The sequence below is a fragment of the Cupressus sempervirens genome, chromosome 4, assembly GCF_028749045.1.
Source record: "Cupressus sempervirens isolate cs-2001-9-10 chromosome 4, ASM2874904v1, whole genome shotgun sequence".
Taxonomy (NCBI): Eukaryota; Viridiplantae; Streptophyta; class Pinopsida; order Cupressales; family Cupressaceae; genus Cupressus; species Cupressus sempervirens.
Genome location: NC_143121.1, coordinates 917,944,123 through 917,962,562, shown reverse-complemented (window position 1 = coordinate 917,962,562; position 18,440 = coordinate 917,944,123). Strand labels below are relative to the sequence as shown.

The 18,440-nt window shown below is 43.2% G+C and overlaps 1 protein-coding gene across 7 annotated transcripts in view; it reads left to right on the top strand.

The window, feature by feature from the left end:
- The window catches only part of LOC149564395 (CHD3-type chromatin-remodeling factor PICKLE-like), a 342,454-nt gene that overhangs the window by 223,572 nt on the left and 100,442 nt on the right, over positions 1-18,440 (top strand). For 4 of the 7 annotated variants that reach the window (XM_089827450.1, XM_089827446.1, XM_089827447.1 and 1 more), the window contains exon 22: positions 17,023-17,124. The exons of the other annotated variants lie outside the window; for them this stretch is intronic. In XM_089827450.1, the coding sequence (XP_089683576.1) occupies positions 17,023-17,124 (102 nt within the window). The remainder of the gene's footprint in view (positions 1-17,022; positions 17,125-18,440) is intronic. 7 annotated transcript variants of the gene reach the window in all.

Below are 18,440 nucleotides of genomic sequence, written 5' to 3'. Positions count from 1 at the left end.
ACCGTATTGGGGTAAAGAAATTAATGCATACAAGCAATAAATAAGAACACAAAACTCCTTGTATTATTCGCATATGCCAAAGACATTACATTGTGCTCAATAAGATGATTACAATGATTACCCGGAGGGGGTATATATACATCCTGAGGAACCTTCCTGAAGGGGTTCGTTGGCTACATGACAATTACCGAAGGGCCCATTGGCTACAATAAGAACCTTCCCAAAGGAGCCTATACTGACGGGATACATCCTGACACACACCCTATCGGCTACCCAATCTTTACCGACGACATCATCCCCCCAAAAAGAAAAGTCGTCTCTGGACGACAACACACCAAAATTCAAAAGAGCTAATTAAATTTATTCATAAAAACAACATATACATCATGAACTAGAAGGCTGCATCTCAGATTGTGAAGACTAGCTGCGTCAAAGCTGATACACTTGATCCATCCGGACCTTCAATTTAGCTCTGATTTGAGAATTCTCCTCCACTACTTCTTTCAGCATCAAAGTGACCTCCTGGTACTCAACTTCTTTCTGATCATAAGCCTTCTTCATTGTGTCCTTCTCCTGTAGTGCTACTACCAACCGCTGTTCCGTTGCTGCTAGTTGCTTCCCTCGTGCACTTTCCTCGAGTTGCACTAACAAAGCTGTCCACTTTGTTTCCCATGCAATCTGTTGGGTGGAAATTCGGTCGGCCATCTCCTCTGGAGCCTTCTCCGTCGTTACTCGAGCTTCCTGCCCAGCCTCTGCCCATCTTCTTTCTGTAACCACCAACTCTGCTAGGGACTTGCTTCGCTCTGTGATGTCAGCAAGGCATGAACGAACATCCTTATATCTCTCTTCCGTTAGTGGTAAAGGGTCTGTCACCTGCACCCCTCCATCTACTTTCTCTGCTGCTGCCACTGTACTCTGATCCTCCACCCCCGGTGATGCCGGTACCTCGACTACCTCGCTGTTTGACCAAATGGCCTCCAGCTGCAGGTCCTCTCTCATGGGAGATTGGATAGAGGGACCTCTGGCAATAGGGTCAAGTAGTTGTCGCCTCAGGTACTCACTCACCTGACTAGCTGAGCTCATCCGCTCTACTGCTAGCACTTGGGGTTCTGCTTCTGGTATGCTCAAATAAACATCTTGATCCATCACCTCATCCAACAGTGTTAGCGATCATGACTACTACATCTGTCCCAATCACCTCTAGACTGACCTGTTCCTCTGCGCCTCCTTGATTGACTCCTCCCTCCGTGGCTGCCGGCTTCGCTACAAGAGATGGTTGAGGCAAACTCGCAGCTACAATTATAGGGGTCAGTTCTTGAACCGTTGGCTGAGGTTGTGATCTCGTAGGTTGCATACCCAGAGGCATACCTGCTGGTGACGCTGTCCTTCGGCTTACTAAAGGTTGGACAGGTACTCAGTGTGGAACTAATCCTGCTATTGCTATTCGTGATCTAGGATTAAGAGTGATTGGGGTCATCACCACTGGATGCCGAAACTGTCCGAACCTTGGAATATGAACATTTTCCATGGTGTGCATATGCGGAGCTGAAAATGATGGAATGGATAGCGTGGCAATTACTGGCGCGGCCAGCAACTATCACGAAAAGCAAAGTGGGGTCGTTGAAATCACTCCAACTTCCTCATCTTGCTCCACCTCCTCTGTATCCTCTGACTCGTGCTCCTCGCAAGATGTATCCTGGCGGCCACTATCTGTGTTGCCTGATTCCTCCATCTCTTATCGCACCCTTTTTTGACCAACGCCATTCTGCCCTGCAGGTGAGTCTAAATGCTTCCATTGCATTATCGGAGGCTCGTTAGGTACTTCTGGACTAGGTTGTATTTCCAACTTGTCTTGGGGTATCATCCTCCCAATTGCCTCTGTTTATCGTACTGGTAAAGAAATCAACACATGCAGACAATAGAACATAATAGCAGAATTTATTTGCATATGCCAGACATTACATACAGAGCATATCATATCCCCAGATGCATTACAATGATCCCAGACGAGATATAAATACTACCGCCGAACCTTCCTGAAGGAGTCCGTCGGTCACAAATATTCTATCCGCTACAAACTATTTACCGACGACGTCGGCTACAGAATACAGAAACACCGCCGGACATCACCCCGTCGGCTACAGAAACATCGCCGAACACCGACGACAATCATTCTGTCGGCTACAGAAACACCGCTGGAACCATCCAGTCGGCTGACACCATCCCCCCCAAAAAGAAAAGTCATCTCCGGACGACAATTACAAAATATCTGAGACAAATTAATAAACAAAATATATTATCAGAGTGACTACAACAAGAACAATCTGCTTCTGTCACATCACTTCCACATTCATCTCGTTACATCTATAGCCTCTGCTAACACAATACTGTCTCCTCAAGCTGACCTTGATAGCCACCCCTGCTGCTTTCTCTGCTTCCAACACTGGGTCCACCCCGAGCCAAGTGTCACTGCACTACCTCCAGCTGGACGATCAGCTCCTCCCGAGCTCTCTACGCATCCACCAAGACAGCCTCACAGCCAACACCTACTCCCAGTGCCTCTAGTACACAGAAAGTCCATGCCTGCAGCAACTTCAACTCTTCTCAACTGGTTAGACTCCCACGACTGATATCCGCAACGACTGGGGGTCCAGAGGGCAATGCCCCCGGCAGGGTCGAGGGGCAGCATTTTTGTCATTATTTGCCGATTCTGCACTCTTTCTGGCAACCACGGATGTGTCCCCTTCCCTTTGGCATCATCTGTCACTCATTCTGAACAACTTGATTTTGTCGTCATTTTATTTTTATTTTTATTTTTAAATTTAAAGAAAACCCCGGACACCCATCTTCTACACAGACTCGACAATCTCTCCTCTGCAAAATGCATAGACACCATTAATGGCTGAAATACAATAACAAGATGTCGGGCATCCCCGCTTGGGCCACATGCTCTCCAGATTACTCCAGATCCCAAATTCAGATCATAAACTTGCACACTCTGTTTGAATATACCTTGTGAAGTTGTGACGTGAACCGTGTATGCCGCACCAAAAACTTTGCCTGCACCTCTTCATCCGCGGGTAGGACAGACAGCCATGGAAGCAACCCGTGGGAAGCAAGCAGCAGACTCTGCGGAAGACGAGCACCACGTGCGGAATGAAACAAGCCCACGGAAGAGAATTAGAACCATGCGGAGAAGAGAGAGTCCGCAGGAGAGAGAAAAAAGATCCGCGGAAAAGACACACAGGAGTCCACGGGACATCCTGCCCGTGGGACAGGTGTCCGCAGGACATCCTGCCCGTGGAGCACAGTCCACGGGGACAATGCCCACGAAACAGGTGTCCACGGAACATCCTGCCTGCGGAGCACAGTCCGCGGGGAGAGCCCACGAATAGCCCTCTACTTGCTTTTTTTTTCTTTTTTTTTTTTGTTTCAAAATTTTTTATTTTTTTTTTAAATTTTTTTTTTTTGTTGTTGTTTTGAAAAAAATAAAATAGAATAGAAAGACAACACCTCAATTTTGCTTCCAGGCGTCGCCATTCTGCAACGACAACGGAGTCAGTTGGCCATTCTGTGACAACGACAGAGTCTTCCTGGCACCATATATTTTGAATTTGGATCCGTTGACTGTCGGAGATACCTTCTGCCCATCCAAAGTTGATAATCTGATCGCTCCATTGTCGCTGACCTTCCGAATCTGATATGGTCCAACCCATCTGGCCTTAAACTTTTCCACTTTGATTTCATTCCGACCGTCGTACGCCTTACGTCTATTCTGTGCCACCTCTGTCGCCCACTGTGCCTGTGGTCGTCGCGCAACTAGATTATTTCCTTGCTTTCGGTGCCCTTCCACTAACTTTATGCTGCGGTGTAGCCTTTTCTTTCCGTGCGGTCCATTCACCATGTACCGGACAATGGGATTTTTCGTTTTTCTGTGTTCAGACTGTATGTTCTTCCCCTCAGCTTCAGCCATGCCAGGTTTTCCTTCTTCCGCTTCCCTGCATTCCTTTGAACATTCATTTTCTTGTGTTTTGTCACGTTCGTCGACCGTTAACATATTGCAACTCGAAAACAGTTCGTAGTCTTCTATCTGCCAATGGTAAAGGCCATTCACCGAGTCTAGGTCGTCGTCATTCGATCCTCCATCTAGTCTCAATATTCCTTCTTCATCCGGTTCCATTCTTCACTTTCCTTCATCGTCATTTCTTTCGTCGTCACTGTCGCCTTCACCTTCTGAGTCTGACGATGCTGCCTCCTCACCTACCATTTGTGTGTGCAGGTCAATTATGAATCTTTTGCCTTCACGCTCCATTGATAGGGTATTTTTTTTCCAATCATGTTTTACTTTTGCTTGCACCAACCAAGTCTGTCCGAGAATAGCATCATATCCTTTTCTTTTCAATGGAATGACTACGAAATCCAATAAAAATAGTTGCGTACCAATGGTTACCGGTTGCGCCCTTAAGGTTCCTAACGGTTTGATCCCATGCTGGTCCGCCGTGAGCAACTGGAATGTAGGTGGCCACAACGTCGGCTTTCCCAACTTCTTCCAGTTATCTTCCGGTAAGACATTCACACCAGACCCTCCGTCAACAATTGTCTCTGTCAAAACATTTCCCAAAATCCCCATCTCAATGACCGCCGGATGTCATTCGAATGTGAGTGCCAGCAGCATTGGGTCTGTTATCATCACTTCCCTACTGTCCCTTCCTATGTCCTCCGTTGCTTTTGAAAACGGTGTATGATTCATAATGGCCATCCGTAACTGGGGCATTGTGAGAAGGAGGTCACTTATCTTGACTGGTATCTCCGTTTGTAAGATTTGTCGTACAATATTTTGTTCTGCGAAGTTCCTTGCCAAGGTGCCGGTGATGTCCTTCAACTGAGATGTCCCTGCCGACGATGCCTTTGCAATTTCCGCCTGCGCTTCCCCCAATTTTCTCTTTTCCTCTGCTTGCCTCCGTGTAATTGCTAGAACCTCCTCTATATCCATGCCTACAGTGATTAAGTTTACTCCAAACTTTGGACACTTGGAATCTTCGTGATCGCCGGGTCCGCACCATCTGCATAATAATTTTGGTGTGTTTGCCGTTGTACAATCCCGCGCAAAATGACCCCACAAATTACATGTTCGGCATTGAACAATTGGCCGTCCGTTTGCATCATACTAGGTTCGACTTCGGCTCCCATTATTATTGTTATTGTTCGCATTGTTGTTATTTTGCCCTCTGTTATTATTCCTGTACCCTCCGGATGTGGCACCATCAATGTTTGCATTTCCGTTACTGCCCAGCGGGGAAGCCTTTTGCGTAAGAAGCACCTGCGGAGATCCTCTTGTCTTCATGTTAAAGGGATAGTCCTTTGTCGAATGGCCCATGATCTAACAAATGTCACAAAATTGGTTCTTTGGACATGATCCTTTAGTATGACCGTTTCTCTTACACTTCGTGCACCACAGTTCACTGCCTTTTGGCTCCTTCTGCATGTTTTCAAACTCCTTCATCATGCGAACCATAACCTTCTGTAGGGCACGAACCTTCTTGCTGCTACCTTCCTTATTGCTGCTATCATCTCCGGCAGGCTCGTCGTCATCAGAATCAAAGGCGCTAGTTTTCTTCTTCTTTGTCTTCTGTTCACTTTCAAGATCCAATGCTTTGTTATACGCATCCACATATGGCGACAGTGGCACAATTTTCATTTTCCTCTGCAACTTCGATCGTAGGACGTCCACGAACCATTTTTTTGCAATCCGTCCACTGGCTTGCTTTCCATTTTGTTTATTAAGTCTTTTAATCTCCTGGCGTAGATGCAGAGAGTTTCGTGCTTCCCCTGTTTGGTATTGAAAATCTCTGCTACGATTTCATTATCATCCCGCAAGAGTTTAAATTCTGCCAGGAACTCCTTTTGAATGTTATCCCAGGTATTCAGCTTTTGTGGATCCGTATCCGAAAACCAATCAATCGCCACACCCCGTAGGGTTGCCGAAAATTTCCTGACCCATTCGTTGGCATCTGTGATTCCATTTGCCCGCTAGATCGTCTCACATGTCTTACAATGTCGAATGGGGTCGGCGGTACCATTGCCTTCAAACTTTGGCAGCTTTTTTTTGGGTCCCGCCATCACTACACTGGAGGTCTGCATTGTCACACCGGAGGTCTGCACTCCCGCACCGACGGTTTGCACTCCCACACCGGAGGACTGCACTCCCACACCGGCGGATTGCTCTCCCACACCGGAGGTGTCGACAGCTGCGAACCTTGGTGAAGAAGAAGGATCTTCTGAAGTTGTTTCCCGCAGAAGTCTATCCCGGACGAAGAGGTCACTCCACGCTCGTGCTCCCTCGGCACTGCGAGCCGTGCGAGTTGATGCTCTTCCATCTGAATTTTCTTCCCTCGACGAACACAATTTCAAGAACTCATCCCGTGCTTCTTCCACCAATTCCACCCGTTGCCGAGTCTCCTCCAACAAGTCCTCCGCACTTTTGTTTCCGTTGGCAAGCTTCTGAAACCTCCTTCGGCAGTCTACCTGGTGTGCCAGAATTAAATGTTGTTGTGCATTACGGATTCCATCTCTTCCCTTCGCCTAATTCCGATCCTTGTTAAGCTAATTTGGCATTAATCTTCATTCTTCCCACCTTCCAGATTCATAAGGCAACGGCACCAAATGTTTACCGTACTGGTAAAGAAATCAACACATACAGACAATAGAACAGAATAGTAGAATTTATTCGCATATGCCAGACATTACATACAGAGCATATCATATCCCCAGATCCATTACAATGATCCCAGACGGGATATAAATACTACTGCCGAACCTTCCCGAAGGAGTCCATCGGCCACAAATATTCTATCCGCTACAAACTATTTACCGACGACGTCGGCTATAGAATACAGAAACACCGCCAAACATCACCCCTTCGGCTACAGAAACACCGTCAAACACCGACGACAATCATTCCGTCGGCTACAGAAACACCGCCGGAACCATCCAGTTGGCTGAAAGCCTCTAGAAAGAGTCTGATGGCATAATGCGGGATGTAAGACGTTTTATAATGCAATGTCATGAACTCGTCCATGCGCGTGGCCAAAAGACAAGCCCAGTCGTACACCTTTCCATTCATGAGTCCGTTCATCATCTTGACCAACGGAAAGGAAATGTCTGATGCCTTGCTTGATCTTGTTAGTCTACTCTTTACCACGTCTATGAGGCATTTCCAATGGCCTACTCTAATATCAGATTTCTGCAACCCTCTTCCTCTCGAAGTGCCAATAAGGGCATCCTTTTGCTGTTGTACGTGGTCATTGCACACTAATTGTACCAGCTGCAACTTCCTCTCCTTGTCCATCTTTTTGTGTTTACTGTCAATTTTCTTCCCTCCTTGTGGCACTCCTAAAATGCCAAATACTTTGGTAAAGTCAGTTGGCCGAAATGAGACCACCACATCATACCCTAAATACAGAACTGAACTCTTCCGGGAGTTCCTGTCATATGCCTCGATCATGGGATGCAATACACCCTCAAAGTCTCAGATACAAAAAACTGGCATCTGGATTGCCCACTCCACCTGTGCCTTTCGGATGCTTGCTTTGATGAGGTGAGTGTTTGGATTCTCGTTCCACCATTTCTTGCAGTCCAACGCATTCAACCTTTTGAATGCTACATTTTGCAGCGTTGTCTGCACGTCTGGCTGATTCTGTACTTTGGCCCTTTGCTTGCCCTTGTCCTCTCCGCGTGTTAGCACTGCAGAAGGTCCTGCTTGCACATTTTGACTCATATAGAGTTGCTTCCTCCAAGCCCTCTTTCCGGCAAATTGCATACCTAATACACCTTTATTAGTTTGCTGAACATTCCATCGTTAAGTCAGTTACTTATTCCGTACGGCTGCAAGAACTCTCCTCCTATCTTTTGTATAGACGTTGGCCTTGTAACCTTTCTCCTGTATGCCGTACGGCTTCCCTACTCTTTATTAGAAGACGCTGTATGGATGTGTGCCACAAACCCTCCTATTGAATGCCGTACACCCATCTAGAACCATTTTGTAGGCTACTTGCAAGTTTCCTCCCTTATACGTCTCTTCCCCTAAACGCCTTCAGCTTGGGCACTTCAAATGAAATCTAAAATTTTAGAACTGCTTACTCTCGCCTTGTACAAAACTTTATGCTACAACACTCCCCTGTTCGTACGAACCAATCGTATAATACAGATGCTACAATATTTAACGTATGGTCCTATGTCGCTATTCGACAAATAGCAATCTCCTTATTCCCATGCTTCCTACGTGCCGCATAAGGATAATGGTAACACCATATAGGAGTGGTAAAATAGGCTAGACTACTATATAGTAGTACTTCAAGTGTGACTGATCACCATACGTGTTGCCTCTAGAAAATGGATGCCTTCGAAATGAATGCCCAATGCCTCAAATGCCTCCAGGAATGTAACCTCCTTATATTCCTTGACGTCACCTCTGAATTTCCGTATGGTGATACACTTGGAGCCGTATGGTGATACCACCTTGAGGCGTCGTATGGTATTACAACTTTGAATGAAGAAGCCGTACGGCTCAATGTACGGATACCTCTCAATATCGTATGGTGTTTACTTAAAATGTCATACGGTGATACACTGCTCCAACCGTACGGTGATCACCTAGCCTCAAACAAGTAAGTGAGCCTCCAAAAATATAGTGCGTCCATAACTACCTATGCCTCCAAAAATATAGTGCATCCAGAACTACTTATGCCTCCAAAAATATAATGCTTGTTCGTATGGTGCCGAAGCTCATAATACCTTACCTTGCAAAAGGCCATATGGATTATGTGTTTTTAAACATCCTTTACGCCGTATAGTGAAAATTAAGTGTGCCTACAAGTTGTACAGTGATCACTCTCAAGTCGTACGGTGATCACTACAAAGACCGTACGGTGTTCAACTCCTTATTGTTGTACGGTAACTTGACCGTACGGTACTGCTTTCTCTATCTCTATTTTTTTTTTTCAATTTTTGTTTTTTTTTAAACTACTGCTCCTTAATATGCCCTAATGGAGACTTAGCTAGTGTGCGATAAATTTTGAACTTACATCCGTTCACTGTTTTGAGAACTTTCTGTCCATCCAGCATCCATAACTTGATTGCTCCATTCTCACTTACTTCTCGGATCTGATATGGCCCAACCCACTTAACTTTGAACTTGCCTGGCTTGATCTCATTCTGGCCATTGTATTTCAACACCCACTGTCTAGGTTGAAACCTGTTCAGTTTCAAGTGCTTATCGTGCCATACCTTATGCCTGTTTTGTGTTACCTTTGTCGCCCACTGTGCCAATAATCGCTTCTCCTCGAGCTTGTTTAGTTTATACAGCCACTCCCTTAAGCTATCCATGTTGCCTAACTTATTTTCAGTGCTATCCTCAGGCTCGGTATCATGAATTCTGCTGGTACCACTACCTCCTATCCGAACATTAATTGAAATGGTATGTGCCCCATTGTCACCTTATATGCTATGCGATAAGCCCAAAGAGCGGAGGGTAATTTTTCCTCCCAATCTTCACCTTCAACTGCGCAAGATTTGTAGATAATTGATACCAAGATTTTGTTTGTAGCCTCGGCCTATCCGTTTGCTCTTGGGTAGTACGGACTCGATAATGAATGATAAATCTTGAATTTAGTGGTGAGCATTTGGATAACATGGTTTACAAAATGTCCACCCCTATCACTTGTTAACTGTAATGGAATTCCATACCTAGTAATGATCTGCTCATAAATAAATCTTGTTGTGCTCACGGCTGTGTTATCTAGTAGTGCGCGTGCCTCCACCCATTTGGTTAGGTACTTTGTCGCTACAACAATGTATCAACATCTTCTGGTTTTGCTCACCTTCAGGGGTTCGATGAAGTCCAATCCCCATCGTTCAAAGAGTTCCTAAGCATGAGAGGGATTCAGAGGCATGAAGTCTCTTTCCAATGGCTTCTGGCTCGCTAACATATATTGCACACAATGACCCATTCCCGCATGTCGTTGTACATGGTTGGCCACCACAGTCTTGCCAACAATATCTTTTGTGCCGTGGTATCAGGTCCCATGTGTCCACTTGTTGGACCCTCATGTGCTTCCTTCAACACCTGTGGTATTTCTTCCTCTAATACACACCGTCGCAGGATGTGATCAGGCCCCATCTTGTAGAGTAATCCATTGATCAACTCAAAGCTACGGCTCTTGATTATCAATTTGTGCCTTTCATTTGGTGGCATTTCACTTGGAAATTGACTTGTCGAAAGGTATTCTCCAATGCTCGTGTACCATTTCGGCAGTACTGCAATCTGAAACAACTGTGCATTGGGAAAGTCATCTTTTACCATGTCTGCCGGTTCCCCTATTTTGATTCTCGATAGATGGTCTGCGCTTACATGTTTCTTCCTAGGCCGTATAATGATTTTGAAAGTGAACTCCTGCAATAGAAGCAACCACCTGCTGATTTTGCCTTGAATGATAGGTTTATTAATCATATATAAGAGAGCCTGATGGTCAACATAGAACACGAACGACATCGCCAGCAAGTAATGATGAAACTTTTGCACTGCGTAGACCATTCCCAATGCTTCTTGTTCTGTTGTACTATAGTTTTGTTTGGCCTTTGATAGCAATTGACTGGCAAAGTATATTGGGTGATCCAACCCATGGCTACCCGTTTGCACCAGGGTTGCTCTGATTGCATAGTTGGACACGTCGACATGAACATGAAACTCTTTGTTCCAATCTGGATACGCCAAGATGGGAGCCATAGCCAATTGTACCTTGAGCCCTTCAAATGCCTCATCCTATTCTTTCTCCCATCTAAACAATTCTCCTTTGCATGTTAACCTATCCAACAGGTATGATACCTTGGCAAAAATTTTGATGAACCTTCTGTAATAACCTATGTGTCCCAGGAAAGATTTTACCTTTATTACATTGGTGGACGGCTGCATTTCCAATATGACCCTGACATTGTTTGGATCTATCTTCAATCCCTCTTTACAGACTATGTGTCCGAGCAACCTTCCTTGCGGAACCATAAACCTACACTTCTTCAGGTTCAAGGCTAGGTGCGCCCGTCAGCATCTCTCCATACATTCGCCCAATGCCACTAGATGTTTATCCCTGGTGCTGAATACCGACCAATCATCTAGGAATGCCTTGAAGTTTTTGACAGACATTTTGTCAAAGATGTGTAGTATAATCCGCTGGAATGTAACAGGCGCATTGCACAGGCCGAAACGACATCTGGTTATATGTGTACACTCCATCTTCTATTACAAATATCGTCTTCAGTTTGTCCTCCTTTGCAATCGAAATCTGATTGTATTCGGAGAATCCATCCATGAATGAGTAGATCTCATGTCTGGCTACCTCCTCCAAGATGCTGCCTGTAAATGGAATCGGAAATGGATCCTTGATTGTGATTGCATTAAGGCATCTGAAATCAATGCATATCCGGATCTGGGTGGTGTCCTTCAGTGAGATTACTATGGGTGACACCCATTCACTTGTTTGCACCTTGAAAATAATACCGGCTTCCAACATCTGGTTGATCTCTTCTGTAACCCGTGCCACATAGTTCTTGTTCATCCTATAGGGTCGCTTCCGTACGGGAACTGTACCTTTGACCAACAGGATGTGGTGTATACATAACTCCGGTGGTACTCCTTTCAAATCTTTGTATGTCCACATGAATACGTCTTTCCAGAAATATCTTGAATGCCACTACTTTGAGTACCGGATCCCAATTATCTCCCACCAGTATGTTCTTTGGTTCTGCTTCATCACCCAAATTCATTGTTTGTAGTGTGGTTTCGTTGTATTTGATGGGCTCCCCTTCAGTGAATACATGGGCTGGTGTTTCATCTAGCGACGCACCCCCCTCCTTTACTTCTGTAAATTCTCTAGGAAATCCATCACCACTATATCCTTCCTTTATCGTTAGTATGTTGCAACTTGGAAACACTTCATAGTCCTCTATCTGCCAGTGGTAGAGACCGTTCACTGAATCCAAATCATCGTCTCCTTCCAACCGCAGGACTCCCTCCTGATCTGGTTCCATAAACTATCTCCCTTCATCCTCTTCTTTGGAATCTAATGACAGAGCTTCTTCCTCGACCATTTGGGTGTGTAAATCAATGACGTATTTCTACCCTTTGCTTTCAAGTGATTGAGTGTTTTTCTTCGAGTTGTGTTTAACTCTGGCTTGTATCAGCCACCCCCGGCCCAAAATGGCATCATATCCTTTCCTCTTCAGTGGGATCACAACGAAGTCAAGCAGGAATGGCTATGTTCCAATCGTTACTGGTTGTGCTGTTAGGACTCCCAATGGTTTGATTTCGTGTTGGTTGGCCGTTAGCAGCTGGAATGTAGGTGGCCACAATGTCAGTTGTCCCAACCTTTTCCAAGTATCCTCTGGTAACACATTGACAGCAGAACCTTTGTTCACAATCATGTCCGTCAACACAATCCCAAGAATTCCCATTTTGACGACTGTCAGATGGTGTCTGGATGAGAGGGCTAACAGCATTGGATCTTCTGTATTTGTGTCACCTTCCTTCTCCCTTCCTTGCTCTGCTAGTAACTTAGTAGTTGGAGCTATGTTCGTGAGTGTCGTACGGAGTTGAGGCATAGTGAGCAACAGATCATTTATTTTGACGGGTACCTTGGTTTGTAATATTTGCCGTACAATGTTTTGTTCTGCATAGTTCTGTGCGAAGGTACTAGTACTGTCCTTCAAGTGTACTTTCTCTACCTGCGTTGCTTTTTGGATTTTTACCCGCGCTTCCTCTAGTTTCCTCTTTTCTTCCATCGGGTCAGGGTACACTTTTGCTTGCTTCCACGTGATGGCTAGAACCTCCTCTTCATTTGTCCCGATTGTGATCAAATTTACTCTCGACTTGGGGCACTTAGCATCTTCATGATCACCGAGTACGCACCATCTGCATAATAATTTCGATGTGCTTGCCATTGTACAGTCTCGGGCAAAGTGGCCCCACAAATTACATGCACGGCATTTAACTATGGGCCGACCGTTTGCATTGTACTGAATTTGACTCCTACTGCCATTATTGTTGTTGCCGTTGTTGTTATTGTTTTGACCTCGCCGATTATTTCTATATCCTTCTGATGTGGCACCCTCGGTACTAGTGTTCTTGCTCCCTCTTGATGCGGAAGCCTCCTGTGTCAGGAACACTTGTTGAGGACCTTGTGTTTTCAAATTTAACGGGCATTCCTTTGTGGAATGTCCCATCATCTGGAAAATCTCGTAAAATTGGTGCTTCGGACAGGATCCCTTTGTATGGCCTTCTTTCTTGCACTCGGTGCACCATAGCTCATTTCCCTTAGTCTCCTTTTGCATGTTCTTGAGTTCTTTCATCATCCGAATCATATCCTTTTGGAGGGCGCGGACCTTCTTGTTGTCCTTTTTGTCATCACTGCTCTCCTCTTCTAAAGATGTGTCGTCATCTGAATCAGACGAACTACTCTTCTTCTTCTTCGTCTTCTGCTCACTTTCTAGGTTCATTGCTCGGTTGTATGCTTCAGTCTATGATGATGGCGGCACGATCTTCATCTTCTTCCACAACTTCAGGTGTAGGCCTTCAATGAACTATCTTTTCTGCAATCCATCAGCCAGCTTATTCTCCATTTTATTGATCAAGTCCTTCAACTTCCTTTTTTTGTGTTGTATATCTCAACTATGATCTCATTATCATCGCGGAGTAGTTGAAATTCGGCAGTAAACTCCTTCTTAAGGTTGTCCAAATTGGTTAATTTCTAGGGATCTGCATCGGTGAACCAATCAATTGCAACACCCCGTAGGGTGGCCGGAAACTACCTGACCCATTCGTTTGTATTTGTTATGCCATTCGCTCTCCAAATTGTTTCGCATGTTTTACAATGTCGGATCGGATCGGCTACTCCATCACCATCAAATTTTAGCAATTGTTTTTTTGGTCCTGCCATTACTACTGGATGTGTAGGGATACTGATATTCTGTATTTCAGCACCAATGCTTTTTATCCTAACGCCAACGCTTTGTATCTCGACGCGAATGCTTTGTACTCCGTCACTAATGCTTTGTATCCCGACACCAATGCTTTGTATCTGGACGCTAATGCTTTGTACTCCGACACCAACAACAACTGTGCTTTTTGGTGAAGAAGGTTCTCTGTTAACTGAATTTGTCCATTTTGGAAGTGTATCATGGATGAAGAGTTCACTCTATGCTCGTGCTTCCTCCGCACTCCGAGCCGTGCGAGTCGATTCCCTTTCATCTGGATTCTCTTCCCTTGGCGAATACAGGTTTAAAAACTCTTCCCTTGCTTCTTCCACCAATTCTACCCGTTGTCGAGTCTCCTTCAACAATTCTTTAGTGCTTCGGTGTCTGTCGGCAATCTTCTGAAACCTCTTTCTGTGTTCGGCTTGTTGCGCCAAGATTAAATTTTCTTGCACATTACTTATTCTATCTTTTCCCTTTATCTTATTTCGATCCTTGTTAAGCTGATTTGGCATTAATCCTCATTCCTCCCTCTTTCCAGGTTCATGAGGCAACGGTGCCAAATGTTTACCGTACTAGGGTAAAGAAATTAATGCATACAGGCAATAGACAAGAATAGCAGAATTTGTATTATTCGCATATGCCAAAGACATTACATTATACTCGATAAGATGATTACAATGATTACCCGGAGGGGGTATATATATATCCCGAGGAACCTTCTCGAAGGGGTCCATCGCCTACATGACAATTATCGAAGGGCCCGTTGGCTACAATATGAACCTTCTCAAAGGAGCCTATACCGACGGGATACATCCTAACACACACCCTGTTGGCTACCCAATCTTTACCGACGATAGCCGTTGTATCAATTTATTTCTTCCTAATCATGGGAAATGAGTTATTTATACGTTGATGAAATCTCTAATGGTCACTAGAAGATCAACAATGGTTTTGGATTAACAATTAATATATCTTGAATTAATGTCTTGGCGAGAATGTTTGTTTGAATGATTGCAGGAAGAAGACAGAAGAGAGGGGAAGCATTACTAAATGGGATCATCGAAAGGGGATGGTCGAATGGTCCAGTTATCTGAATTGATAGGTTTGACCTAAGATTACCTTGGCAAGGATACTAGGATTTGATAACATGTTGCATTAATGGAATCACATCAGCTATTGAAGAAATAATATAATAAATAATATAAATAAAAACTATAATTCATACCTTTGAAGAATTATTAATGAATTTATTATTTAATAATTATTATTCACACTCGAATATGAACATATGTATATAAAAATAAAGTGACACCAATAAATTATAAGCTATAATCTAATGATGCCACCTTATCAATACATACACATGAATGTAAATTAGAATGAACAATAACAATAAAATAATCAAACCAAACTCTTCAACTTCTTACTCTTTCTCTCTATTTTTCCTTCTTTTAAAAATCCAAACTGTTATCCATTCGAGAAGTCTCTTGTACCCGATGGCAGCTGAAGAGCCAAAACAGTTCTTTTTTTTAAAGGAGTCTCATGATTGCGTCTTGGCACAATCCTTTATTCTTTTCTTCCCTCATGGCAATCGGGCTCTCATTCTCTACGTTTACATAGAGTGGAGATACTAATCTAACTAAACCATTGCATTTTTCGTTTTTCTCCATGATACCTTCACATTACTAAATCTGCGGGACACTGTGCAAAGAGCTGAGTCCATTCACCAACCACAGAGAATCCGAAGAGAAACAGATATTGTCATGCTATATTTTCCTTATCTTTCTTATGATCTTTCTTAGTGGTAAGTCAGTCGTGTTTCTAGTAAAATATAAAGACTAAGTTCAGATGCCACCATACCTTGTTTATATATATTCCATGATGTTAAATCAGTTGTGTATCCCTTTGAGCATAGAATACAAAATACTGATGTCTATTACAGAACGAATCAATGAGATAATAAATAGATTTTTAGAACCTGGAATATGTCATTTATATCATTGATGATACATAACCATGATAGGGTATCATTCATGCATGAATGATTAACTTAGCCCAGAAATTAGTACATTTATTTATATCCCACGGAGATGAAAATGATATCATGAAATCTGAACATCGAGGAATTCACTAGGCAATGATGCCATTATAGGTGAAGAGGTGTAAAGCAATGCGGTGGATATAAACTTGTGAGCACCTAGGAATCACCGGCATGGTAACCTGAAAATGGTAAGGAGGTGTAGAGAGTCTACACAAATAAGAAAGGCATCAGAATAAATAAATAATAAGCTAAAATTAGAAAAGCTCATGCATGTTCTAGTTATGTAAAATGTTGTCAAGTTGAGTAGTGGAGATTAGATTTGTAGACCCAACTTGAAATCCTTGGCCAGGGTAGATGTGATCTTTGTTGATTGTCTAAACGCTTCAGTTATTTTGGAGAATAACTGTTGGGACTTCAACCCATCTTATTACTTAGATGGATGGGCTTATGAACATCCCAAGCTCGATCTTGAGGTAGGGAGGGTCATTTTATTAATTTAGGATGTGTGGGGATAAGTAATGGTCTGCAGTTGGGAGGTTAAGCCTATGTCAATGCTTCTCCTCTCACCAATGCCGAGGCTTGGACAACAATTTTAAAGAGATTCTTTGTTAATGCTGTATGTTCTTTCACTTTTAACCTCTGCAAGAATAGATAGATAATTTCATTTCATGAAGAAGAAAACATTCACTTTTATGTTGAATAAGCATTTCAATTGATATAATTAGTCGTTACTTTATTTTCAGTAGAATAATTAGAAGTAGTTAAATTGTTAGCAATACATAAGTATCTCTTTTGTTTTCCATGAAATCAGCTGAATATGTAAGATAGATTGAAAAGACTTTCTTCAATTATAATCAGTTGGTAGAAATCATTTTCATGTGAAATGTAAATAGTTACTTGTGAAATTAGATTAATTTGAGATTAAAATTGGTTATGAAAATTCATATGTTACATATTAGGAGGGCCAAGACATTGTGAAGGCTCTTAAGGATAATATCACAAAGGCACAAAATCAACAGAAGCAGTATGTTCATCACAAGAGGACTGAGCTGATTTTTGAGGTAGGTGATATGGTCTACTACTCTGTTCATATGTTATTAACAAATGATGCCTCACCCTTCATTAGCAACCACCAAACATTTGGTGCTACCAATATGAGCATCTTCTCTCTTTTTTTAAAATCACATGCACATAAATTTAAATTATCTTAAGAACATCTCGGCAAGAGTATAGAAAGAAACCTATCGTCCTCAATAAACTTTCGTTCAATAAATCTATGCAACTTTAGGCACATAATCAAAGTCTTTGCATTTTGTTGAGCACGTACACTTCCTTGCCAATTTTCATGTGCATTTCAGATTCTTAGAGGAATATAATGATTATAGATGACTCGATTTGAATGGAAAAAGACACGTGGTACAAATGTAGTCTAATAGCAGTAGGAAAGATAAAACAAAGGCTAAATGAATTAAAACAAGACCAATTAGAATTAGGACCCAGGTGCCAGCACTACAAAGTTCAACATCATACACATGTCATCATCAACACTATCCTACCTGAAGTTTTCATATAGGAGACTCGAGCACCTCAAGCTAGTCAAAGCACCTTAAACACCTCAACTTGGTTAAGCACCTCAAGCAACTCAAACTGAAATTTTCTAATGTGTACACACACTTGATCACCATCCTCTTGACATCAGTGATGAAAGCATCCAACAAGGACCTTCTTGGGTGGGAAGAAATAGTGTAGCACCAAAGGATATGATCCGGGGTGAGATTGAGCCCTAGATTGTCTTAGAATATTGCTAGAGGTGGGGTGTCATTGCCGAGTGCACCCACTTCTTTGACATAGTGTGACTAGGAGTAGGAGGAACGAGCAACCGCTTTATGCCCAAGCAAGAGACACGAGTGAGAAAAAGGAAGTGATAAGCTGGTCTTAAATCTAACCCAAGGGGAATGGAACCTACAAGATGTGATCATAGAGCCGCATGGTCTCTTGGAAGTAAATTGAAAAACACTGCTGGTTAGTATATCGGAAAAAAGAAGAAAGAGATTTACGCTCTCGAAATAGGAAATGAAACCATCCCCTAATCTTGTAATGAATGGGAGAATGGAAGATGAAGTGAGTCTCTGTCTCAACCTCGTCCATAGAAGAGGGGTGAAAGATTTAGTCAGCTCTATCAATCTGATGGTCCATGTGAATGTGGAGCCGATGAGAACTGACTCTAAAGGAACCCAAGGAGATCTGAAGGGCATGAGTCCAACGTCTATTTAGGTAGGAAGGGAGCATAATGACACCATCTTGAATGTCCATGTGCAAATAGCAATCATCATCAGGGAGCGAGAGATCCTAGAGGAAAGCCTCAAGCTCATCAATG